The following is a 26,965-nucleotide window of genomic DNA, read 5'->3' as shown; positions in this document are numbered from 1 at the left end:
TTTTCAACGAGTTCCCTTAGATATTATGATGCCAAGTTTAAGTTAATGTTTATTAAACCCAATGAAATAAAGCATAATTGACATAATTTACGGCATAACTAAAGCCAGTGTTCGGCGTCTACAGTCTAAAAATGCGTACTGTATAAGAAAAGACTTTCATATGATTTTACAAAGCACTTTTTAAGCCTGATTAATTATTTTGAAGGAAAAGTTGTAGTCGTCTTGGATTCGGAGAAATACGGTAATATTTATGTTTCAGAATGAAATTAAACACACACTTTCACGTAGTATCGGATTTCGAAAAACAAAAAACAAGTAAGCCGCAGTGTGAATATTATCCGCGAAAACTCAAATTTGAACAAACTGACTGTCATTTCATACTGAATTTAATGTGTATGGGGTTTTCCCCAACTTTTACAAAAAATCGGATATAACGACACTCCACTATAGCGAGTAAATTTTTCGTCATTATGAATTCTCGCTATAACGGACTTCTTCTGTACTTTGATGGTTTTCAGAGGCACCGAGGTGTCCTACAAGAGTTCTTTTACGTGTATCTCTAGAGACACGAGACTGACATATCTGAGCACCTTCAAATACCACTAGAATGAGCCAGAATCAAACCTGCCAAGTTGGGTGTCAGAAGGCCAGAGCCTAAACCCCATCTGAGCCACTCAGCCCGGCTTCCAGATTCTCTCTGGGTAGGGCAGTGTACCAAAGTTCTCCACCTTGCTTGATCTTTCTACCACTGCTCTTTTAATACTATATTGCTGTCAACTCCTCTAGTTTCAACAGTCCTTTTAGTACAAAATAGGATTCATAAATACTGCCACGAACTTGATCCGTATAACCGGAGGTAACAATGCATGGTTGTGTTGAAGCCCACCACTGATGACCACGTCTCCAGCTACTAGAAATATATTTCATTATAATGCTGAATATGGAATGAGGTGAATATGACATCAGAGCTGCTGTAGTTCTTTGCAGAAGTTTGGCAAGTCAGCAACCAATATTTTCAAAATCCTGAAAATCACCAAAGTGCTTGAATATCAAAACAATAATAATATTTCTTGTTTTACATCCCACTAACTATATTTTTACGGCATCTGGAGATGCCCAGGTGCTGGAATTTTATCCTGCAGAAGTTATTTTACATATCAGTAAATCTACTGACACAAGGCTGTCATATTTGAGCACCGGACTGAGGCAGGACCAAGTTTGATTCTGAAGGCCAGCACACTACCATCTGAGCGACACCCTATATGTAAATCATAACTTGTAAAACAACAGCTCTTCAATACGGAATACTATGAAATTTATTACCTATGATTAGTCTTAACTTTGTCGATAGATGGTACAAGTTAGCAGCGGACTGTTAGTACCTCTTAAAGTGGCCGATAAAGGGCATGGAGTTTCTTCATTGGTAGTTTAGTTTGGTACGCAGCCAGTGGTGCCAGTGCAGTCAACTATGTCACTTAATGCTAACAGATTCATAATTTCATTTTAATATAGATATTATCTTTGCTCTTCCAGGTACTCAAATGGAAGGGAGCCTTTAAGTGAACAATAAAGTGTACCTCAGACGATAATATAGATTGCTGGTTGAAGGTAGGTTAATTGAAGTGTCTCTTTCATTTGAAAAGTGATGCAACTGACTGTTCTGGGCACCTCAACTGCCAGCCGGAAAACTGTTGAAAAAGTGCAAAAACATTGTACATATGACTATAAATACATGCAACTGGAATTTACTGTGCTGAATTTTGTATCTGATGAGAAGCCCCAGTGTGTGTTGAAGGGTAACATTTTATTTACGAGTGAATGAAAACATCGAAATTAAAACTACATTTCCAAACCACGCATGGCAGTGCAGCTGACAAGCCAATTGACTATTTTTGCAATAAAATCACTGAACTTAATGAAACGAAGAAAGTGTTCATGGACAATGTTATGGGAGGCAAGGAAAGTGTGATTTTAGCATCATACCAAGTTTTCCTATTAATGGTAAAACATAGCTAAACACACGTCAAAACTGATGGTAAAAACTGCACTTGGGTAAAGAGTAGTAAAAACAACTGGGTACTATATCGCTGTACGATATCACTGTCAAGCGAATAATAGAAGAAATGACAGGAAATGTGCGAGATAAATTGTTGGATAAAACGAATTTTTAAGGGTACAAACAAAGGTTCTACCTTTACAATACTAAAAAAGTATGTTTAATTAGGGTGACATCAACAAGTTTCTGGACGTTTCATCTCTTTTGGACATCAGCCAAAAACTCTTATAAGTAAAATAGACAAAGTTACAAATACACATTAAAATACGACTTGGGTTACAGAATACTTCAAGTTAAAATGTTGGAGCTCAATTGCTTTTATGTTCTGTTGAACCGTTGCCTACGCAATATACAAAGCCTGGAAGAACGGGCTATTTTCCGCCAGAATAGCGGGGCACTTTAGGTTTGTAGTCTTAGCAGTAGATGTCAGGGTTATGGGCCGTTGTCAGTGAATTAGAGCCGTAACTTTGTATAAGATTCGCATTACATGTGATAACTTTGCAGTTTATTAATGGTTTTCATGGTATCTGTTGGGATGCTATAGCTGTATGAATTATATAAACCTTATAGATGGATCCTCTTATTGTTTTTCCTTCATTAATTACAGCTTTAATAATGTTACGTCTTATTCTGTCTAAGTTTCAATCTGCTTGGTTATTTTGTAGTTTGATGATTGTTGTTTAAAGGGGCCTAACATCTAGGTCATCGGCCCCCATTTTTTTGTGGTTTGTTCATATAATTTATATTGACCGAGCAGAGTGGCCTTCAGCTCAACAGCGGCTAGCTTTGCTAGCCTTGCAGTTCTGCTATCGGGAAGGGGAGTGTCTGGTTTTGAGGAAAGGCAACAAAAAAAAAAAAAAACCCTAGGTATTTTATGGTTACCAACAAGACTGTCGATAGTGGATAGCATTTCCTTGAATATGATTTTATTGTTAGCCCCACAAAGAAGAGGCTTCTTCCAAATAAAATATCATCCATATTTAGTGGTTAGCCCACTCAGAAACAAGTATGTGCCAAACGCAAAAGTGATCCTACCCCAGTTTAGATTAATCTAAACCAGAAAGAATTCAATCAGTGGCAGCTTCACCTACGGGAAAACCTTCTCAACCACCTAAGACCAAGGTAGCAATTCTAGTATCGACACCAACTCCAAAAGCATCCCGAAGAGCTAAGTACAATAGAAACAGTAGGAAATCTATCTTGCTGAGAATGTCAATTGATAGATATAAGAAAGAAATTCATTATCTTCGACAGAACTGAAAGAATTAAAATATGAGAAGGTAAAAACAACAAAATTAGAAAAGAAAGAAGCTAGAGCCGTATGGAAAGGAAAAACACATCAAATTTGGTGAGACTACTTTGGAAAAATAAAGTTTGGTGGCATAGAAAAGCAGCTGAAACTACTAAATAGGAATGCATTAAAATGTTACCTTGGCAACACTAATGGAGAGGCTGGAACATCTTGAAAATTTAAACAATTCTTCATAATATTATAGACTGACAGGTATGGGATAAGTATTATGTGATTTAAACAGATATTTTTTGTAATGGAACTATTACGTGTGTTCAACAATGTTATCTTCAGTTCAACCTTTGTCTACGTGATGTACAAGGCCTGGAAATGCTGGCCAGCTGTTGGGGTCACAGAGTTTCAAAATACGCCACTAGATGTCATCTTTATGGGCTGACCTACACAATGCTCTTAAATGGGAAGGAACACAGGTATATTGATATTCACCTGATAAACTCATTAAAATGCTATAAAGGGAAAAATTTACTCAGATACACAAGGCAACACACAGTCGTGAACCTTTTTATCACTTCTTAAAAAAAACTCGACGAAAGTGATATTTTCGATATTGTATGATATAAGTTTATGTGCAAATGAACATCATATTGACATATGAATTTGAAACAACTTCTTACATGTCATTATGACTGGAGTTCGTTTTACGGCCTAGCGCATGTTCCCGTGTATTTCATATTTGCGTGAATACATAAGATTGTCTACGTATTAGTAAAGTTGTCTGTTTAGAAGACTGTATTTTCTCTTTTTCAGAAGTCTTTTGTGGTAAATGGAACAATAATTTTACATTTGAGTAACTTTTAACAAAATTTATCAATTAAAATAAAATTTCATAAGAGCTCCCATTTTCATTATTGTAATTATTACTATTATTTTTATATCATACTCATTGTTGTTTTGTAATTGCAATGCACATTTTATATTAGCAAAATAGGGAAAATATAACTGTAATTCAGAAAACTGTACTTGCTTAGTTATCCATCATACCTTTCATCTATTCGCAAAACATGGTATAATATATAAACAATTTTAAAATCTCAAGTGATAGTTGACATAATACAGTGTTTTTCAAAATTAGATGCTCAAACAAGCACAAAGAAAAAAAGAATCATGCCAATATCTCTTACAGGTACAGAGATATGTTTTAAAGAGCCTTAAAAATACGCAGTCCAGAATGTTTGTTAGGGATATTAAGGCCCAGACTGGAATGGGTTAACCAGATTCCACTCATACTTTGAACTGCTAACTTGAGGCCATAATTTTAGCCATAGACTTTCTTATCGTTCATATAAGTAGGGAGAGATTACAGTAAAACCTCGTTAATTCGAAGTCGTTGGGACTAAAAAAATCGGACTTTGAATTACGTGATTTCGAATTAACCGCAATTCGCAATTCAGAAGTACCAAACCTCGCCGCGTTACAAAATATTCTAAGGCCCGTTACTGCATGCAGTTAACCTTGATTCACAGTTTATACCTTCCCAATGCTATGAAAAAAAGAACTATTTCCAAAATGTATCCAAGAAGGTGCATTTACAGTATTCAAATAATGCACTTGGATATCTCACTGGCAAACATAACCTCACGCAACGAAAGAAAGAAAGAAAGAAAGAAAGAAAGAAAGAAAGAAAGAAAGAAAGAAAGAAAGAATTAGCACGATTCAAAGACGAGCAGAAATCTATGCTGGCTCCCATGTGCAAGTGCTTTATTTATTGCATTACTATACTGTATGCATTTTATATGCCTTGTATTTACACAGAAAGTACCTGATGCCCTTAAAATCAAACTTTCCTACGACTCTATCCTTGGAATCAAACTTTCCTACGACTCTATCCTTGTACGATTTCCCGCCATGGCACTTCTCTCGTTCTTCAGAAATGTAAACACTTGCCGCGTCACTAAGACCCATTAATACATGCAATCACCTCGATTCACAGTTTAAATCTTTCAAATGCCATGGAAAAAACTATTTCCGAAATGTGTGCAACAAGGTGCATTTACAATGTTCAAATAATGCACTTGGATAAATCTCTGAAAACATAACCTCGCGCAACGAAAGAAAAAAAATCACACAATTCAAAGATGAGGATAAATGATGCTGGTTCCCCTGTGCAAACGCATTATTTTTTGGATTTCTGTACTGTTTGCATTTTTAGATGCTTTGTACTGGCATGGAAAGTGCCCGACGCCTTAAAACATTGTGAATTATCAAACTTTTCTATGACGAGAGGATAAAGTTTCTCGCTTCCATGTGCATTGCAACGCACTATAATGACCCCCATACCCCTACCCTTGTACGATTCTCCAGCTGGCACTTTCTCCTTTAAAACCATAAGACCGTTTGGGCTCGCATTAAAATAAAGCAATGCAGTTTCATCGGCAATGACAAAGTTGTTTGGTGCCTACGAATTTATTATATGAGCCATGCTTTTTTCGTCAAATGTCGGCATCGCCAGTGTTCGCAGATTCTGCTTTTCCGCACACTGCCTGTTGCGCGATATTATGGCGTTTCTTAAAAGGTTGAATACAAAATAATTCCGATTTCATTCAACTTAGCAATCATGAAGCGCAATGTAGACGCACCGAAGTGAGTGTAAGTGCGTAAAGCTACCCCTTCATGTTCCGGAACACGCGTTATATTATAACGCGGATAAATTTCGAGTTGAAATTACACTGTAACATACTATTGTTTCGAATTAAAAGTCTGAATTTCGGTAATGGGGCCGACATTGTACTTCGAATTACGAATTATCCGTATTTCGAATTAAACGATTTAAATAACATGCAAAACTGTATCTCATGTTTCCGGGAACGAGAGCTTCTTCGAATTAGGCGGGATTTTGAATTAACTGATTTCGAATTATCGAGGTTCTACTGTAAATATATTTTAAAATAACCAAAGACCTCAATGTAAGATTGTACCAACATAAACTATTTTTCTCATACATATTTTTAGACGTGTTTTAATTACACTACCCAGCATGATTTTTGCGGCAAAGTATCTGATACGTGATTTTAACTAAATAAGGTCTCCTGATTTCAGAAATGTCATTGGTTCTATTGTATCACATCTAGTTTTCGTGTTATTTGCCATTTATTGTCTGAAAATGTGTCATTGCGGCACAGTGCTGCTTTGTGATAACAGCGAATCGGCTGTTTGTGGATTCCTACAAGTGGAGCTTAAAGGCTGTACTACTTCATAACGGAAACATTCTAGCTTCGATTCCTGTGGCACATTCGATTTCACTAAAAGAAAATTGCAATATATCACAATGCAAACTGTTTTAGATAAAATGAAGTATCATGAGCAACGGTAGGATGTGTGTAGTGACCTGTGTGGTATTGTATTAGGACAACAAGCAGGCTTCACTAAATTCCCTTGTTATTTATAGGGAGCGGATTTTTATGTGCTAAAAATGTGAAAAATATTTAATTTTTATGCGCCTAAAACTTCAAAATATGTGATAAAAAATTGAAATTATTTTCCTTTAAATATCACATAAGTAGTCGCACTCAAGAAGTAAATAAGTATAATGTTTTGTATTAGAATATGGTGCTACCAAACGGGCTCCTTAAGGCAAAATGATGTCTGTGTATGGAAACGTGCTGTATGGTATATTAATTTTTGATATGCCAGAGTAGATATTATGAATAAGGCCGCCTCTGTGGTGTAGTGGTTAGCGTGATTAGCTGCCACCCCCGGAGGTCCGGGTTCGATTCCCGGCTCTGCCACGAAATTTGAAAAGTGGTACGAGGGCTGGAACGGGGTCCACTCAGCCTCGGGAGGTCAACTGAGTAGAGGTGGGTTCGATTCCCACCTCAGCCATCCTGGAAGTGGTTTTCCGTGGTTTCCCACTTCTCCTCCAGGCGAATGCCGGGATGGTACCTAACTTAAGGCCACGGCCGCTTCCTTCCCTCTTCCTTGCCTATCCCTTCCAATCTTCCCATCCCTCCACAAGGCCCCTGTTCAGCTTAGCAGGTGAGGCCGCCTGGGCGAGGTACTGGTCATACTCCCCAGTTGTATCCCCCGACCAAGAGTCTGAAGCTCCAGGACACTGCCCTTGAGGCGGTAGAGGTGGGATCCCTCGCTAAGTCCGAGGGAAAAACCGAACCTGGAGGGTAAACAGATGATGATGATGATGATGAGATATTATGAATGGTTATTTGTTTAAAGGTAATGTTTTGTTTAAATATGGCAAAAGCAACCTATCATCTTTGAAAAAAATAGTACCAGTTCGTACTAACCCATCACACGCTGGAATATTAGTTGCTAGAAGTAGTCTCAGAATTGCAGTGAACAACAAAGGTCATCCAAATTGTCCATTACAAATGCATGCCGATTATCTCTAAAGAACGCCTTACACTGCAAAAACGATCGCTTCACATCACAGGAAGTCAGACGAGCATAGTTAAAGAGAGGAATGTCACCAACAATAACGCCATCAATTTCGCCAACATGAGCACCCTCCAATACATTACAAATTTGGCACATTGTTTGAAATCCTCTGTTTTTCCTGAACAAATTTTGATATTTGACCTTTAACAGTCCCTGTACCTGCGAAGCCGGGAGTGAATCTAATTTATTTTCAACAGTGCGCACTTCCTTCACTGTTTCGGAGAACAGGTTAGTGGATTTTTCAAGTATGTCTATAGTTTTACACAAGAAGCTTAGATTGGCAGATATAAACGCCAAATCATTTTTCAAAGAGCTGTCTTTTAGTATCTCTTGAAGAATCTCAATTGACAACGCGTCGTTTTTATCTAGGACGTTCACAACGGATGCAAAACTTTCGAAATTGTCTGCGTAGTATACCATAGCGCTAAGCCAGGTACCCCACCGCGTAACAATAGGCAGAGGAGGAAGCGCAAGATCCGGGTTTTTCTCTTTAAAGAGATCGATTCTTGAGGGTGCTTTTATGAAGACTTTTTTGCCATTAGACACTAATTTATCCACTTCAGGATACTGAGCCAGCACAGTTTCACATAACCTGTATAGAGCATGAACAACGCAAGTTACGTGTATCATTTTCGGAAAGCTCACAGAAAGGCCTTCGGCTGCCTTTTTCATGCAAGCTGCACTGTCAGTAAGGAAAAGCAATACATGGTCGTATTTTATACCTTTTGGCCAAAGTAAGTGCATGGCTTCATTGAATAACCTAGCTACAGTGACATGGTTTGCAACAAGCATTTCTTTACACGCTAGCAAATAAAAATGTTCGCAAGCAGTTTTGTCATTCTTCAACACACCAACTACAACATTTCCTACTTTTCTGCCACTTGAATCAGTGGTTTCGTCAATGCTCACCCACAGTTTTTCGCTATCACATACTGCCCGAATTCTCTGTAAAGTTTCTTCGTAACATTTTGGGAGATAGTTTTTCTTAATGTGGATTCGTCTGGAGGCTCGAAATTAATGTACATTGTTAGGAAATTTCTCAGTCCCGGATTATTTATTTTACCAAGAGGAATGTCGGCGCAAACAAATGCTCTGCACACATCTAAATAATACTGGGAATATTTAGATGTGCCTGCATTTGAAGTAGCTGGTTCAGCTATTAGTAATTGTCGCGAACGCACACGCGAAGCAGCCGCAGTATGCTTATTTCCAGACAAATGCTGGATTACTTGAGAACGATCTTCACGTACTGTTTTGCCACATGGTTGGCAAAATAAATACTTTTCCATCGGTAGTGAAAATGCTGTTAAATTCCACTACATATTGTTGAAGACGCGACCTTGTACTCGACTTCTCTTTTGGCATTATTTTGCAGGTTACGACACACACATTTACGGTGAATCACTGTTTCAATAAAAAGAATAGCAGCGGACACTGAAGGAAATATTTCTTATAAATCCATACAAAATCACACGACCACGGGAATGATATATGGACCCGAACAGCTAACCTTACTCTTAGGAGTGATGAAATTCCACTACCTAATGGTGGGGCAATATTCTTCCGAGTCTCCCATGTCGTAACGAAATTACGTCACCTTATCTCTCCGTGATTGCCTTTCACTGATATTCTATAAACAAAACCCGAGAGGGCTGACTCATAAAGAGTTGGAATGACATCATGCAAAGAAACATCTTGTGCAGCAAATCAAATCGCTGTCTAAATGTAACGACGTAGCCAGTGACCAGCAAGTTTTAGAAATGGAGGGAAGTCCATAAACAGCCGAAACATTCAGATACATTATGTTAAATACACTGTTAAAAACAATACCGTAATCGTAAAATGAAAATATGAACATTGTTTTATAACACAGAAGCATTTTAAATTTTATTGATCAACAAATATTGCCGATTTATGTGCTTATTATAGATTTTCTTAAAATATGTATTTACATAAAAAAATGTGAAAATATGTGTTTTTATAAGATTCAGTTTTTACACTTGGGGATGCACAATAGGAATAATGAACTTCGTAACTTGCGTTAAAACTTACGCAAAAAAAATATATGTAATTACATAAAAATCCGCTCCCTAGTTATTTATGTGAATGGGAAGCAGAGCTAGGAACAAACACTGGTCTACACCTTCCTGGCCCAAGAGACAAGTTTTGACACTTGGTGTGAAAAATGTTCCAAATGTTACGAATGCTTCATCAGTTGACCCACAAAAAATTATTTTGCCACCGCTACACATCAAACTGGGAATCATGAAGCAGTTCGTTAAGGCCTTGGACAAAAGTAGCCCCTGTTTCAAGTACATTGCAAGCAAATTTCCAGATTTATCTGATGCAAATGTCAAGGGAGGCATTTTTAATGGACCACAAATTAGAAAGCTTCTGAAAGACAGAAACTTTGAACGGACGATGAATGCCGTGGAACTTGACGCATGGAATTCAGTAAGAGACGTCCTAATGAAGTTACTAGGAAGTGTAAAGGATGAACAATACAAAACAATAGTGAAAACGATGTTGGATGATATGAAAGAGTTGGGGCGTAGAATGAGCCTGAAACTGCATTTCCTTCACTCTCATCTCGATCACTTTCCGAAAATCATGGAGCTATTAGTGAAGAGATGAGAGAGAGGTTCCACCAGGACACCAAGGGGAGGTGGGATGAACCAATGATGGCCAACTACTGTTTGTGTTTGAAAAGAGAAGACAAACTTGATGCAGTCAGATGCTGGGCGGCCAGGCGTTCATTCCAAGGGGACATCTAGGACTGTTAAAAGTTTATTTTGTTCACATTTATGAATTCATAAAGATACTGAGTAAAAATTACATTGTTTGCTTGTAAATCACGTTTAATTGTCAAACTAAAAGGCGCTCATTGCCTCATAGTTGTTTATGTGTTTTTGTGTAAATCAGTATTATATTACAATAAATGCTAAATATTCCATTGTAATTTTATACTCAATAATTATTCACTGTATATAATAATTCTTCTTGCTAGGGGCTTTACGTCGCACCGACACAGATAGGTCTTATGGCGACGGTGGGATAGGAAAGGCCTAGGAGTTGGAAGTAAGCGGCCGTGGCCTTAATTAAGGTACAGCCCCAGCATTTGCTTGGTGTGAAAATGGGAAACCACGGAAAACCATCTTCAGGGCTGCCGATAGTGGGATTCGAACCTACTATCTCCCGGATGCAAGCTCACAGCCGCGCGCCTCTACGCGCATGGCCAACTCGCCCGGTATATATATAATAATTCAAGACAATCTTCAACTATTTCAAAATATATATAATAATACAAAGAAATATAAATATTTCCAAAATTATCAAAATTTTTCAGTACTTTTTAAATGCAGTATTCAGGTCTAGCTCTTATTTTGATATACTTATTGCGAGAAAATGTGACGTGATACGTAGAAACAGACAACGGATTCGTGTTCTGCGACCCAAAATTAGTTAAGATTACCTATCACACCTCTTGCCGCAAGAAAAAAGTTTGAAAATGCTGGGTTGTGTTATATAAATTGTCATTTGAGAACTTAACATGTCCCGTTAAATTAGTATGACAAGATATACATTTTAATTTTAAGAACCGAATGTGTATTGAATAGGTGGATGTCAAACTTTTGTAACATTTTTGAATTGATGTTTTGTTGTCGTGAAGATGGCTTCAAACAAACATGCGTGTGAGTGGGAAAAGCTCAGTAATAACAAAATTCCAAGCTTGCTAGATGTTTTAAATTCTGATTTCAGCAGTAATAAGGAAGAGAAGTTCCTTGTGATGCTCTGCACGTATAACACAAGATTTATCCGATAGTGAAAGTGATGTTAGCGAAGGGGGTGAACAGCATGTTGAGTGGGACTGGTTACATGGAAGAGAATATTCCAGTTATTAATTCCTTTTTTAGGAACAAGTGGTGCGTGACCTCTGAGTGAAATTTGGGAAAATGTAAGTAAGGGAATTCATTTTCAGGCAGTACTTTGATAACATTACAGAACAAATGAAACAGATTGCAGATGGAACCAATAGGTATGCTAGTATTGATCTAGACTTTTTACTGATGAACTTGCATGAAATACGTGTGTATATTGCGTTCTAATGGTATTAGTACAGAAGCCTAAAATTCACAGTTACTGGTGCAAAGACGTACTCTAAGAGTTGACACGCTGTATTCTGAAACTGTCTTGCCTCATGCTAGGTTCCTCGAACTGAGTAAATAGTTACATCATTGGAAATTTAAGATTTTATATGAGTTGCTTCATGTTTTAATTCTAGTTATTGTTCAGTTAGTGTATTGGAATTAATTGTGTGACATTTGTGAATAACATAAAACAGGCCATATGATAATATTTGCAGATCACCCACAGTACTGTTTTAACCGAAAGCGTGCAACACCAAAGCTGCACACTTGAAAGATGGCAGATTTCTAGCAATGTCAGTGTATATGACAGCTGGGTACATATGGGTTAAAAATCACTGCTTATGAACATTTACTTGGAATCACAGAGTGCCTAGTTTCACTTTTGTCTCGTGGATACCAGTCGGGAATGCGATGTTCTTCGGTAATGTTTTGCATTGAAATATAATATACAGACGTAGTAATGTAACTTTTTGTTGCCAGATTTTTCAATTAGAACACTTGCTGCTCCCTTCTCAGAAAGAGTAGTGCTCCTTGACATGTAAAAATACACAGGGGTTGGCAATCTGCAGGAGGAGATACAAGTTCTGCTGCCTTAAGCTAATCACGTGCCCGTGAAACTGTAACTTTATCGGAGCAGTCATGAGGTATTTTTTTTTGGCACAAAGACATTTCAGCCGCTCGACAAGTTATTACACCGCATAAACAGAGTAACCCACCCGCGATTTGCCTTGAGTAAGTTTCCCAGAATATCGTGGGATGATACCGATTTCGATTCCCTTAGGGAACCTGAAATATTTGTCCTGAATGAGTACATTCCTAATTCCAATATGAAATTAATCCTCCCGATGGTGTCACCATCTTCAGGAAGGCAAAATACATTTTCCCAGGTGTTTTGGAGGCTTGCGTGTTCAAATGATCCTTAGAGCCATGCTGGCTCCTGCAACGCCATGGTTCTGGTAGAGCCACCCAAGACGGACAGGTCGAAGGTGATGATCCAGACTAAGGCCGCGTGCACACCGAGCGCGCTTCGCATAGTGTGTGGCGTGTAGCGTGAAATGCTATGCATAGCGCAAGGCGTGCTTGCTGTTCACACCGAAACTACGCCGTGCTCTCAGCTTAGTTCGGCACGAGGAGTTTTAGGGTGGTCATAAACTAATACCGTTATCCAAGTACACTAGAAACTGTTTACTGATAGATAGCAGTTACCTAAAATTGAAAATGATAAAAAAGAATCGAAAGTGGGTTCATAAATTTAATGAAGAACGAATTACTTTCGGAGAATTCCATCGTTTGTGCAGAGATGAAATACTTTATCACGATAATTTTTTTATTACTTAAGAATGACGAAAAATACCCTTGACCTTCCAAACCCTGCAACTGAAATGTGGCGACTAATAGCAGAGAAGTATTGGGAGAAATTCAATTTTCCCAATTGTCTAGGAGCACCGGGCAACAAACACGTGAAAAATAAATTTCCGACTAAATCACGCTCTTTATATAATAACCTATAAATATTTATTTATTTACTGTTTATTTATTTAATTTACTTATAAATACAAAAATTATAAATATTTGCTATATTGTTACAATTAGCATGCACAATTTATCACCGTAACAAAAGTGGAGTAAATGTGTAACAAATATAATTCATAAACAGAAATATTTACTTCCAAGCCCACTACTAGCCTGCAGAGTGATATTCTTCACGTTACCATCCTTCGTTGGCAAAATTATAAACCGATATGACAGAGTCTGGGAGATTCTATGCACTTTGTCGCAGTGTCCGGCTACATGGCTAAATGGTTACCGTACTGGCCTTTGGTCACAGGAGTCCCGGGTTCGATTCCCGGCAGAGTCGGGAATTGTAATCATAATTAGTAAATTTCATTGGCACGGGGGCTGGATGTATGTGTGTATTCATAATCATTTCATTCTCATCACAACGCAGGTCACCTATGGGAGTCAATTCGAAAGACCTGCACCTGGCAAGCCGAACTTCTCCTCGGACACTTCCGACACTAAAATCCATACGCAATTTCATCCTGTCACAATGTTAAGCCCAGTACAGTGTGACAGTAGAAGAAATATTATTGTATATGTTTACTGTAGGAATGCCATAAAACTGTTGTAGATACTTAAGTCCACTTATTTTGCAAAAGAGTTACATTTCTATAGTTTTTGTGTCTTGGGTTCCATATTTCTTCTCTTTGAAACACTGCATGAATAATTTCTTCTCCCATAGCTTCAGAACCAGCTAGGTAACGCTAAGCAATTAACCAACACTGCGCGTTATCTGGCGCTTCGCTTAGCTGTAAGGTAGGCGTTCAGCGCAGCAGAGCGCAGACTGTATGAACACCTGGCTTAGGAACAAAGCACTGGTTAGGCTTAACGTGACGCTTAGCGTTGAGTAACACGCGACACACTATGCAAAGCGCGCTCGGTGTGCACGCGGCCTTAGAGTTATACCCCAGTCCTCCAGGTTGGGGGTTGGGCCTGAGGTTAACACTCTCTTCCAAAAAGAAAAAACACCAACACAACTAAGGTATGAAAATCCAAAGAGCAGAAGCCGGACGGATTAACAGGCGACGACATGTATCCTGGACAACGAATGGTATACACAAAATTGAATGGTAAATACAAAATAGAAAACTCACCTCTGAATTGAATGTTCGATCTGTATATAGCTCAGGATCCCTTAACACTTGATTACCGTAGTTACTCGTGTACCAGACCCCCCCCCCCCCCAGTTTTTCATGACTAAGAAAAGAAAAAAGAATCTTGCGTACAATACGCCCCAAAGATAATTCGTTGGAGAAGAATGATTCCACTTCAAAGTGGGTACTAGTCTTATTGCAGCTCTGATGACATCGCACAAATTTGTGAATAGTTTCGTCCGTATGACCCACGCAATGAAAATGCATCGAAGTAATGCGGTACATCTGTGTTTCGCAGTTAAGAAATGTCCGCCTCCATAGCGTAGACCTACTGCAGCTCTGAGGACATCGCACAAATAGGCGAATGGTTTCGGGCCAAAACCGCGCATTGCAAACATGCATCAGTCATACTATACGAGTTTTGTAGTTAAAAATGTTCGCCAGCGTAATGGTTAGCACAATTAGCTGCCGTTATCAGGAGTCTGACTTTGATTCCCGGTACAATACTGCCAGAGATTTACAAATGGCAGGAATGACAAGATGCTGATTCCCATAGGGAACCTGAAATATCTGTCCCAAATGAGCAAATTTATAATACCAATATAAATGGTCCGCTATTGGACATTATAAATCTTCCAGCTAACTCACTCCTGGTTGCCAGCGTCTCGCCCCTATGTGCCAAGTCAGGCTTATCAATTGGTACTTAGCACACCCACCAAGACGCATGGCTAGTGCATACCATAGAGGCCACTGCACGGTGCACGCTGATACATGAAATATGTGAGACCTGTTGGTTACGACTGTGTGGGTCATAATTTAAGAATTGTATCTGACTTTGTTCTCCGAACAGCCGTTCGCATTTTTATTTTCCGATGCCCTCATATGTGTGTGCGTGTTAATGAGTGAGGGGAGAGAAAAGGTGGTATGTCGGTCAATGCTTTGTTTATATCTGTGCCCTATTTGGTTCTCGGTACAGATTTGTTTATTTCATTTTTCGTCCCGTGGCGTGTGCTCGCCCGAGTGGCCGCCATGTTTGCTGCGTGTTCTGTTTTGCGCATGCCTGTAGTAATCTTTGATCTTTTTTGCTATTTGCCTCACGTCGCACCGACACAGATAGGTCTTATGGCGACGATGGGACAGGAAAGGGCTAGGAGTGGGAAGGAAGCGGCCGTGGCCTTAATTAAGGTACAGCCCCGGCATTTGCCTGGTGCGAAAATGGGAAACCACGGAAAACCCTTTTTAGGGCTGCCGACAGTGGGATTCAAACCTACTATCTCCCGAATACTGGATACTGGCCGCACTTAAGTGACTGCAGCTAGCTATCGAGCTCGGTAATCTTTGATCTATCATCTTTGATTTGGTCCAGAGATGTTTATCTCAGTTTCGTACCGATATCTACATTCTTTTTATCTGCCTTTTGTTCTCCGTGCTGGGCGGATTGTTGACGAGGTAGTGATATTGTTGATAGCATACTGGTGTAAGTAAAGACGTGTTATGAATGGAAAGGCTTCTTGTAAAAGGGGCGACCTAAATTGAGATATGAGAATGGTAATTACGCTGTCCTATGATGTAATGAAGGTGTTGTTGGAAGGCGCTGAGCTTATTAATGTGTGTGATTGAGTATTGAAATAAGTGTAATCTTGCGCTCACGCCTTTATATGGAAATATTCATTTCTGAAAGGTACGTTCTTGTTAATAACCATTACATTCCTTTTATTTTCAATTATGGGTTCTTTTCTTGTTTAATATTTGATTTTAATCTTATTAATAAACCTTAAGTTTTAATTCATTGTTTTTTTTTTATTGCTGGTAGTTGTAGTTTCACCCCTTGTTCACCGACGAGGGTCATTTCCAGCTCAGGGCTATGTCTCGGCCTTTCCTAGCCGGGGTCCACGCCTCAATTATTCCCGATGTGTTACTTTCGGTGTAATATATTGATTTTCTTGGGGATAGTATAGGGGGTGGTTTGGCACAGCATTCGTATGCAACTTACACTGCAGTTCCATTTACCTTTTAAAAAGACTGATAAGCAAAATTGGGATGTGCGATGATTATGCAATGAAATTTTAAAATCAGATTTTTGTATTGAAAATAAAGGATGCGTCTATTACACAGTGGTGACAATTATGTGACGAAATATGGGGATTGCCACATCACAAGCCCTGAAACGAGTGGGGGTTGAGCAGTAACGCACGAAGGGACAATATTTTTCTTCTTTCCTTTATACAGGATAACGTCGCTTTTCCATCAAGTTACAGCTTTGACTGTAATGCTGTGAGGTGAAAACTGTTATCATAGACAATCTGCAATACTTGACACCTATGTTAATATTAATAAATCTACCCTCAACACTCATTATACACGTACATATAAATCTACCCTCAATACTAATTACATATTGCTCAGTCTGCCAAGGAATATCATCAAGAGATTTATGATGACTATGAAACCTTAACATTCATCACTGCAGCTTTCAAAAGCTGGGCCAATAAGCTCAATGTTAGACCCCTGAAATCACACAATCAGTTTTCAAAAGCATCGACACATTTTAGGCATATAAAAATTGGGTTCTTACCTTGGCCTCTCCAAAAACTATGTAAGTATCTGAAGCTGGATTTTTGTAAACGTCTGGTTTGTTAATGACGAAGAGGATATTTTTTGACTTCCGGATAGTAACACGACTCACTCCTTGCACCTGAAAAAAAAACAACCATTCTTAATTACTGAATATGGGAAAGAAAGTATTAAACTTGGAAAGAATGTAAAAATATTGCTCAGCCTGCCAAGGGTTTTTCATCAAATACAAAATATGGTTTAAACACAAGACATCTCATCACTGCAATAAAATAATTTAAACTCATAATACATGTAAAGCACATATTTGCTTAAAAACATAGGTTTAACAATCCTTCATAATCCATATATTCCCACAGTGTCAATACTCTTCTAATACATTTCGGAGAGGGACTAAAGGGACCTCAAAAATCTGAGACTGCTAAGAAGATGACAGTGTATGAATAGATGTTATTTGTCTGTCCCTTTCTTTTTTTCTTTTCCGAACTTAGAAATGTGTTTATCTGTCATTTATATTCTTCAAATGATATAGGAAAAATGTTGTATGCACTTAGAACTCAACCTTTTTTCTATATTATTCATATTTTTGTTGTCAGAATCGTGTTCCTAACTTTACATGTCTGATATACAACATTGGGCCAAATATGAGTGCTTTTTAAAGGAATGAAAATTCTCTTGAGTTTTGATTTTTTTAAATTCCCAATTTATGGCTCGTGATCAGCGTCAGACAGATTCAAATAAAATGCATTCTACACTGAACCCAATTGGTTCATGTCATTGGCATATAATTGTTAAAACTGAATGGAAGTAATATTATATGAGGCAAAGTCAGTATGGGAAGCAGGATGCACGTTGTAATCCAGCTTGCTAAATTTAACAGTCCAATAGCGCACGTGTCAAGGTTGGAGGATATTGCATAAGAAGGTAATGAAATCTTCCACTCGAGAGAGAAGCATAAGATTTAGGCGATAGAGATATCCAAAACTAAGTTGGCAGAACTTTCGAACCAGCGAATCACAAGATAGTGCACGAGGAAAGAAGTGATGCAGCGACAGGGACACCAATATGAACGCGCTGCGATATTACCTTAAATCCACAAGAAGATATTATCAAAGATAAATAAGACTTTTACATAATTAGGAAAATTAAATTGAAATATCCTGGCAAACCTTTTAATTTAAATATGTGGCTACTGGAAGCAGGATATGATGAAACTAGTCAGGGGAATCCCCAGACCCTGTGCCACGAGGAACGTGGACGGAAGAACGCCAAGCGGAGAAGCAGACCAGTGCTGCCAACTTAGCGGATTTTCCGCTAAATTTGGTGGAATTAGAAGACTGCCGGCGGAGAAATATATAATTTAGCGGACAGCGGTTTTTTGGCGGAATTCTAGATTTATTATAGCGGAATTTAGTGATTTATCCATTTTACATTTTTTTCTAAATTTTGTACTCCAGTCCGTTTCTAAGCTATTCCGTATATCTTGTCAGGAGCTAGCAGTCACATGAGGGAAAACATGTTATTTGGATTTGATGTTATGAGATCATGTTGTCATAAATTTGTAATGCGTGGGGAAAGGGTACTTTTATCTTAGTTGACAAATGACGACATAATGAAACTGTGAGAGAGTAGCATTTATATTTATGCTATGAAGGAAGACAGTTGAATGAACTCGTCTGTTTTGTGTGTGGCCGTTGAGATAGGGGATTCACCTAGTTTGCACCCGGCACTAAAACGCCTACAAGCTTTAGCTTGCCGGCTCGCAGGCAGGGGGTTAATCCCAGTAAAACTCACAGATCAGGTGAATGCAGACATTTATTATAATTGCTCTTTTTTTGCTAATGGCTTTACGTCGCACCGACACAGATAGGTCTTACATAAAATCAGTTTCATGGTCCGTATCGCACTTCAATAGATTCACAATTAAGTATTTATTATTTTCCACCTAGTCGATACAATGATTGCTTAAGGCAATTTAATGGTTTAAAGTGGTACATGTTTCGTATTTTATCAACATCTTCAGCCACATAACACTGTTTAGATGAAAAATATATAAAATTGACAAAGTAATGCTTAAGAGGAAGTGTCCTTAAAATTAACATAAGATTGACAACATTAAAACAAACAAAAACTCAAGAGAAAATATATAAATTATTACTACAATTGAAAGCAGTTGTCAGGGAAACACTTGTACAATATTCCATAGAGAGTATGTCCTAAATGAATATTCTTTTCTTAATAATTCATGAAAAAAGGTCAAATTATAAATTATACAGTTTATAGGTAATTGTCGAAATGAAGAAAACCAGATATCACAATGTGGTTCTTATTATTAATGCAGATGAAAATATAACTAATTCCTAGTTGTCAATTCTTATTAAGCCTGCTTTCCTTTGGAACAGTAATCTGAAAGGAATAAAGAACTGTTGTTTATCCGACAACAAGCCCTCTTGAATGGTTTCAACAATAACATGATTGATAAAATAATTAATAAATTTTCGGAGAAGCAGCATTATAAATTAGCAATCGAACCTAGTAAAACTGAAAAATACATCAAGTTCACATATAATAATCCAAACATACACGTAATAACAAATTTAAGAGAAAAAATTTTCAAAATTGCATTTTCCACCAATAACAACATGAAACATAGTATTTTCAACCATGATACAATAAATCACTCGGAAAAAGATAAATTTTTTGATTCGGGAATATATAAACTCGCATGCTTCGAATGCAAGAATACATACATAGGTCAATCTGGCCGCAATTTTAAAGTTAGATATTTGGAACATGTTAATGCTGAAAAACATAGAAGATTCTCAACTATGGGATCACACATGACTGCCACAGGTCATAAATTTACCAACATAGAACAAGACCTGACCATCATAAAGAAATTAAAGAAGGGCAGCTTAATGAACACATATGAAGATCTATACATTCATCTAGACCAACTTATAAAGAAAAATGATAACCTTAATGAGGCTGTAGAATATAAGAATCCTTTATATTATCAAATTCTAGTATATTTGAAAATGCTTGAGAAAGATCACGAAAAAAGAATTGGAATTTCTCCATCTACAAATAGCCCTACAACTTATTCCTCCTCAGTTGAAGCTATAGGTGGCAGCAAGGAGGTTCTTGATACACCTATATCCCCCGCCCCTCCACCTCCTCAGGTGCAAGAGCAAGGAAGAACGCATCATCAATATTACACCAGACACAAGACTGTGAAAGAATGACAGGAGTTACTGTTCCAAAGGAAAGCAGGCTTAATAAGAATTGACAACTAGGAATTAGTTATATTTTCATCTGCATTAATAATAACCACATTGTGATATCTGGTTTTCTTCATTTCGACAATTACCTATAAACTGTATAATTAATAATTTATAATTTGACCTTTTTTCATGAATTATTAAGAAAAGAACATTCATTTAGGACATACACTCTATGGAATATTGTACAAGGGTTTCCTTGACAACTGCTTTCAATTGTAGTAATAATTTATATATTTTCTCTTGAGTTTTTGTTTGTTTTAATGTTGTCAATCTTATGATAATTTTAAGGACACTTCCTCTTAAGCATTACTTTGTCAATTTTATATATTTTTCATCTAAACAGTTATGTGGCTGAAGATGTTGATAAAATACGAAACATGTACCACTTTACACCATTAAATTGCCTTAAGCAATCATTGTATCGACTAGGTGGAAAATAATAAATACTTAATTGTGAACAGATAGGTCTTACGGCGACGATAGGATAGTAAAGGCCGAGGAGTTGGAAAGTTAGCGGCCATAATGGGAGAACACGGAAAACCATCTTCATGGCTGTCGACAGTAGGGTTCGAACCCACTACCTCCCGGATGCAAGCTTACAGCCGCGCACCTCTAACTGTACGTCCAACTCGCCCGGTTTGCTCATTTTTATGAGATCGGATTTCTTGGCGGAATTTTAGCAGATTTTCAGTAGTATTTTGAGGATCTTGAAAATATAAGTTGGCAACACTGAAGCAGACACTCACTACTCTCTTAACTTTGGACACGGATGTGTGATTGTCGCCGGAAAAACGTGGACTGAGTATTTATCACATAGAGAAATAATACTGGCTAAATGCAGAACTTAATTTGCCTGGTTTACTCCCATAAGGGAATTAATTATATTCAAATTATCGTAGATTTGAAGAATTACATAAAGTGCCGATAGACTTGTCCGTCAAGTAGCAGTAATCATGGTTTTAAGTGAAGTATGGGGCACGGAGTGTAGTTCTAGGCCCCTTTAAACAACAAGCGACAAGTGTAGTCCGCCAATGAGTCACGGTTTCGTGCTGAAACAAAATACTAATTAAACTGTTCCTGAAATTGTACGCGAGTGTGAAGACGTGTACCTAATGTGCCGTACATAAACTGTGTCAAGAACATGGACCTCAAGAGGAGAATTTTCAGACGGTAATGTCAACGTCATGATGGTGTGAGCACGACATCGGTGGGTTGACCTGATGGCCGAGATGGTGTGTGGCTGAACGTGGAACGAAACTGGACTAATATTAGTACATTTGATTATATATTATTCCCATATGCATGATCAGCTTATGTAAATTTGTAAATAATCATTTCTTGCATGTGATGGTTAAATTTCCTTTTGATTTAAATGTAGCAAGGGTCAGCTATGGTCAGATAGTTAATTTGTAGTACTACTGCCTTGGGGGGAGTGGATATTTTGTTCATATGATTTGCGTGTGTTATGTTATTGCGATCTTTAAAATATTTTTCAAAAGCATGTGGTACTGATCTTCTAAAATAATACTCGTGTGTGTGTGTGAATATTGTGACAAGGATAGACAGCATGTAGTTCATTTTAGTAGTTCTTGGGGTATGTTAATGGTATTGTGGCATGTTGCATGAATAATCTTAAATCTTCGAGAATGTTCATTGTTATTGTGCTGTGGATATGAACCAGCGACCATCTACGGACATTACAGTGAATATTTAGAGTTTGTTCATTGGTAAGTGACTTGATTTTGTTAGGCTAACGATGTGTGCTGTGAGTTACTTTATATTTTTATACATTTCATCTAGTAGTTTGTTTCGAGCTCAGTTTGGGATAAGGCACTTTAACACTCAAAACGCTAATGGTAGGCAGTGAACCAATGATAATATGGAACGAGATACCATTAAGAATATTGAAGGCAAAGAAAATAAGTGTTCTCGATGAATAACAGTGTGAATTCTGGAGAGATGTGAACCAGTGGATATGATGATTATAGGCTAGACATTGTGCATTTTGAAATCCAGAACACAAAGGAACAATTGAGATTATAAGCCCTGGGAAGGCTAAATTATGTGGAGTACATTGAGAGGAATTACAGTAGAACCTCGATAATTCGAAATCAGTTAATTCAAAATTCCGCCTAATTCGAAGAAGCTCTCGTTCCTGGAAACATGAGGTACAGTTTTGCATGTTATTTAAATTGTTTAATTCGAAATACGGATAATTCGTAATTCGAAGTACAATGTAGGCCCCATTACCGAAATACAGACTTTTAATTCAAAACTGCCTTTACAGTTTAAAACAATAGTATGTTGCAGAGTAATTTCAACTCAAAATTTATTCACGTCATAATAGAACGTGTGTTCCGGAACGTGGAGAGGTAGCTTTCCGCACTTCGGTGGGTCTACAGTGCGCTTCATGATTGCTAAATAGAATGAAATCGGAATTCTTTTGTATTTAACCTTTTAAGGAACGCTGTAATATCACGCAACAGGCAGTGTGAGGAAAAACAGAATCCGCGAACACCAGCAATGCCGACAGTTGAAGTAAAAACGTGGCTCATATATAAAATTCGTAGGCACCGAACAATATTGTCATTGCCGACGAAACTGCATTGCTTTATTTTAAAGCGAGCCCAAACGGTCTGGTCTTATAGTTTTAAAGCAGAACGTGCCAGCCAGGGAATCGTACAAAGGTCGGGGATGGGGGTCATTGTAGTATGTAGTGCATTGCAATGCACATGGAAGCAAGAAACTTTATCCCCTCGACATAGCAAAGTTCGATAAGCCACAATGTTTTAAGGACGTCGGGCACTTTCCATGCCAGTACAAAGCATCTAAAAATGCAAACAGTACAGAAACACAAAAAATAATGCATTTGCACAGGGGAACCAGCATAATTTATCCTAGTCTTCGAATTGTGTGATTTTCTTTCTTTCATTGCGCGAGGTTGTTTGCCAGTGAGATATCCAAGTGCATTATTTGAATACTGTAAATGCACCTTCTTGGATACATTTTGGAAATAGTCCTTTTTTCATGGCATTTGAAAGGTATAAACTGTGAATCAAGGTTAACTGCATGCAGTAACGGACCTTAGAACATTTTGTAACGCGGCAAGAGTTGGTACTTCTGAATTGCGAATTGGCGGTTAATTCGAAATCACGTAATTCGAAGTCTGATTTTTTAGTCCCAACAACTTTGAATTAACGAGGTTTTAGTGTATATGAATTACCGAAGACATGGAGATATTGGTGTGTTGACAGATATACCGCAGAAGGTGTGAAGGAAATAAATGTGCTCAAGTTCCAAGATAAAATTTCTTCACTGCTTTGCGTTTCATAAAGATAAACCCTGCTGTCATAGGATAATAGTCACGATGTCATTTATTATTTAATTCAAATTGATCAATTAGGTAACAGCACATAGGTGTTTATAGAGATTTAACGTCATTTGTAATACTCCAATTAAAGGCAGTGATTGTCAAGTCACTGTAATGTCACATCCCGACGGTTGTTACTTCGACTCTCGACCAGGATTTCCTGTTGGTTATTATTGATGGATTTATTGGTTTTTACATTATGGTGTTGATTGCATATTTTTGGCAATACAAATTTTGATTTGTGGTTGTAATGAGTTTTGATTTGTGGATTTAATTCCATGTGGTTGTCATGTTTGAAGCAGGGGTTCTGTCCTACTGCTGTAGACTTAGTGTAGATATAGGCTTTTGGAGGATTTTGTGTTAGTTGTAAGACCTTTCCCTACCAGTTTGTGTTTATTTTGTGTGAAATATCAAACAGCTGATTATGTATGTGTGGAATTAATACTTCGTACTCAAAATCAGATGTTAGTCCGTAATAGTTGTGTTTGATGTACTCGTCAGTCCGGGTTCGTTTTGTGTTAGAAGTTACAGATGGAAGGTATGAAGCGATGAAAGAGAGCTGAAGATTTAATATCGATTGAACAATTTATGTACAGAAGAAGTGTAATTATGTTTTGGATTGAAATGTCACTCAAATGAGGTGGATGTAAATACCACAGGTCAACTATATTTGGAAAAATGTTAATAGATTACTAGTAACAAAACCTGATAGGTGGTAATTAAATGAATTAAATTGACATTGGCAGTATCTTGTTTTAATGAAGTTGTCAATATGAATTTATTAAGTGATATAAAATATTTCAACCACTCGATATGCATTTATCTGGGTTTAGAGTTTACGAAAGAAGATTGTTGTTTTTATGTTAATAACTAGCTGATGTACCCGTGCTTCGCTACGGGATTCTCAGAAAGACTGACTTTGTGGTTTTCCTAACTGAAATCAACATAGGTCATTACAAAAACGTAAGTATGAATGTAGCGATTAAAAGCAATGCTATCATATAAAATACTCGATCAAATGGAAAGCCGCACGTTTTATCACTTTTAACAAACAGTGCTACGGTTAGATTACGATGCCAATCTAATAGTCCAAAGTTCCAGAGCTGGGATGACCAGGCTGCAGATTGCCATGAACACTCATCTGTCATTATTCCGCTAAATATGCACACTGTTCATTCCAATCAGTACCTCAGAGTAGGCATTGAATAGCCCGAATGCTATGATGACTCAGTGTGTTACATACCAGTAGTATCAGAAAATGTATAAACCAGGGGAATGGCATGCTAAAGAAGAAAGTTATCTAACTCACCAGCTACTTCCCATCAATATTCAGGCAGGCTGTTATACTCTGTCCGACTGGGCGAGTTGACCGTGTGGTTAGCGGTGCGCAGCTGTGAGCTTGCATCCGAGAGATAGTGGATTCGAACCCCATTTTCGGCCGCGCTGAAGATGGTATTCCGTGGTTTCCCACTTTCACACCAGTCAAATGTTGGGCCTGTACCTTAACCCTTTGGCTTTCAAGGTAACGATCTATCGGTACCCACGGGTCCTGCGAAAACTGTCAGGGTAACGATCCGTCGTTACCCGCCTTTATTATAATTATTTCATTATTTACGCGCCAAATAGCGTTTTTTTTTTGCATGGAATAAGATGAGTACAGTTTTATCTCACGTTATACTCCGCAGGAACTGCCGGCTAACCGTATTTATCGTTATTCTTGAGGTCTGATACATGTGCTCACTGGAGTTCCGTGTCTTGTTTACATCGTGGTTGGCGGCAAACTTGCATTCATTTCTCTCCGTTTTCATTCGTGATCATTTAGTGAAATTAGGCTGTATCGTAGGCAATATATTTAGTTTACTTGTTAGTTCATTATTGAAATAGTTTTCTTAGGTAATTAGGTGCATAGTGATAGTGAAGTGTAAGATATAGTTCATTTAGGTTAGGCCTAGTTATTTATCGCACGCGACATGGCGAAGAGTGTTCATTTAGCTGACGATGATATCACTGAATACCTTGAGAATTATTCAAGTGATGGTGATGTTTCTCTGTCCGAATCGGAAAGTGTAGACGATGATAATAATCCAGCACCTCCAGGCAGTGATGTTAGTGTGGATAGCGATATCAGATTTAAGAAATGTGTGTTTTATGCAAAAATGGCTGACATTTTTCAGTGTTACATCACTTTAAACATTTTAATCTATCCTTGGATGTAATGGACATAGAATCGTGATATTTACCATGATAGTAAACAATAATATAACCTTCCTACTGACATGAATAACAAACTCGGATTGTGAACACTATTTCCTAGAATTACTTCCAAACTTTCAAAATCTGAAATTTATAACTTTGGTTCTGTATTTATTATTTTTTAACATTATACGCTTTTGGTTTAGGGAAATGACTTACATGCAGTGATACTAAGTGATGTATATTCTATAAGTTTGCCACCTTTCATATTGATATCTTCATTGGTGTGCCTTCAATGCAATTTTAAAAGAAGTGTATGCACAGTGTGCTAAATATGGCTGTCAGTTTTCACACATCCATCAGCTGAGAGCTTGAAAGCGAAAGGGTTAATTAAGGCCTAAGTCACTCCTAGCCCTTTCCTATCCCATCGTCGCCATAAAACCTATCTATGTCGGTGCGACGGAAATCAAATACTCTGTACGCAGCAGTAATCCTATCTACCGGAGATGAGGGGCAACAGAAGACAAAAAGCACATCATGACAAACAATGGTCAATGTTATTGTTGATCAGTGTTATGAGCTTTCTATATTGTAGGCCTACATATTTAGTTTTCTTTCGACTCTGTGATTTGTAAAATATTTTATACCGTAAACTGTAGTTTCTTATTCTCCGACTTTACATACCGATTTTCATTAAATACTGTTTACCCATTTTCTCGTTACTCGGCGCTGATATGGACTTAGTAACAAAAATTCAAATTAATGAATATCTTGGTGATCATAGCCAGTACGGTAACAATGTATGAGACATGAATAACAGGAAATTTCATACTATATAACCTTAGTTATCTAGCATTCATCGACTACACTTCTAATAAGAAATATTTGAGAATTATTTTAGGTCTTCCCCTAAACTACCATTTCACTCAGCGTGAATAAAATAATTTACAGCCTAGACTATAGCGACTTATTTCCTGACTTTGCA

At 37.8% G+C, this 26,965-nt stretch overlaps 1 protein-coding gene across 3 annotated transcripts in view; it reads right to left on the bottom strand.

Moving 5' to 3' along the window:
• Window positions 1-26,965, bottom strand: part of Nacalpha (nascent polypeptide associated complex protein alpha subunit) — a 74,835-nt gene that overhangs the window by 29,943 nt on the left and 17,927 nt on the right. For all 3 annotated transcript variants that reach the window (XM_067147667.2, XM_067147666.2, XM_067147665.2), the window contains exon 3: window positions 17,135-17,254. In XM_067147667.2, coding sequence (XP_067003768.1) covers window positions 17,135-17,254 — 120 coding nt within the window. The remainder of the gene's footprint in view (window positions 1-17,134; window positions 17,255-26,965) is intronic.

The sequence above is a fragment of the Anabrus simplex genome, chromosome 5 (genome assembly GCF_040414725.1).
Source record: "Anabrus simplex isolate iqAnaSimp1 chromosome 5, ASM4041472v1, whole genome shotgun sequence".
In the NCBI taxonomy this organism is placed as follows: Eukaryota; Metazoa; Arthropoda; class Insecta; order Orthoptera; family Tettigoniidae; genus Anabrus; species Anabrus simplex.
Note: the sequence above shows the minus strand (reverse complement) of the source record. Positions and strands in the feature narration are given on the sequence as shown.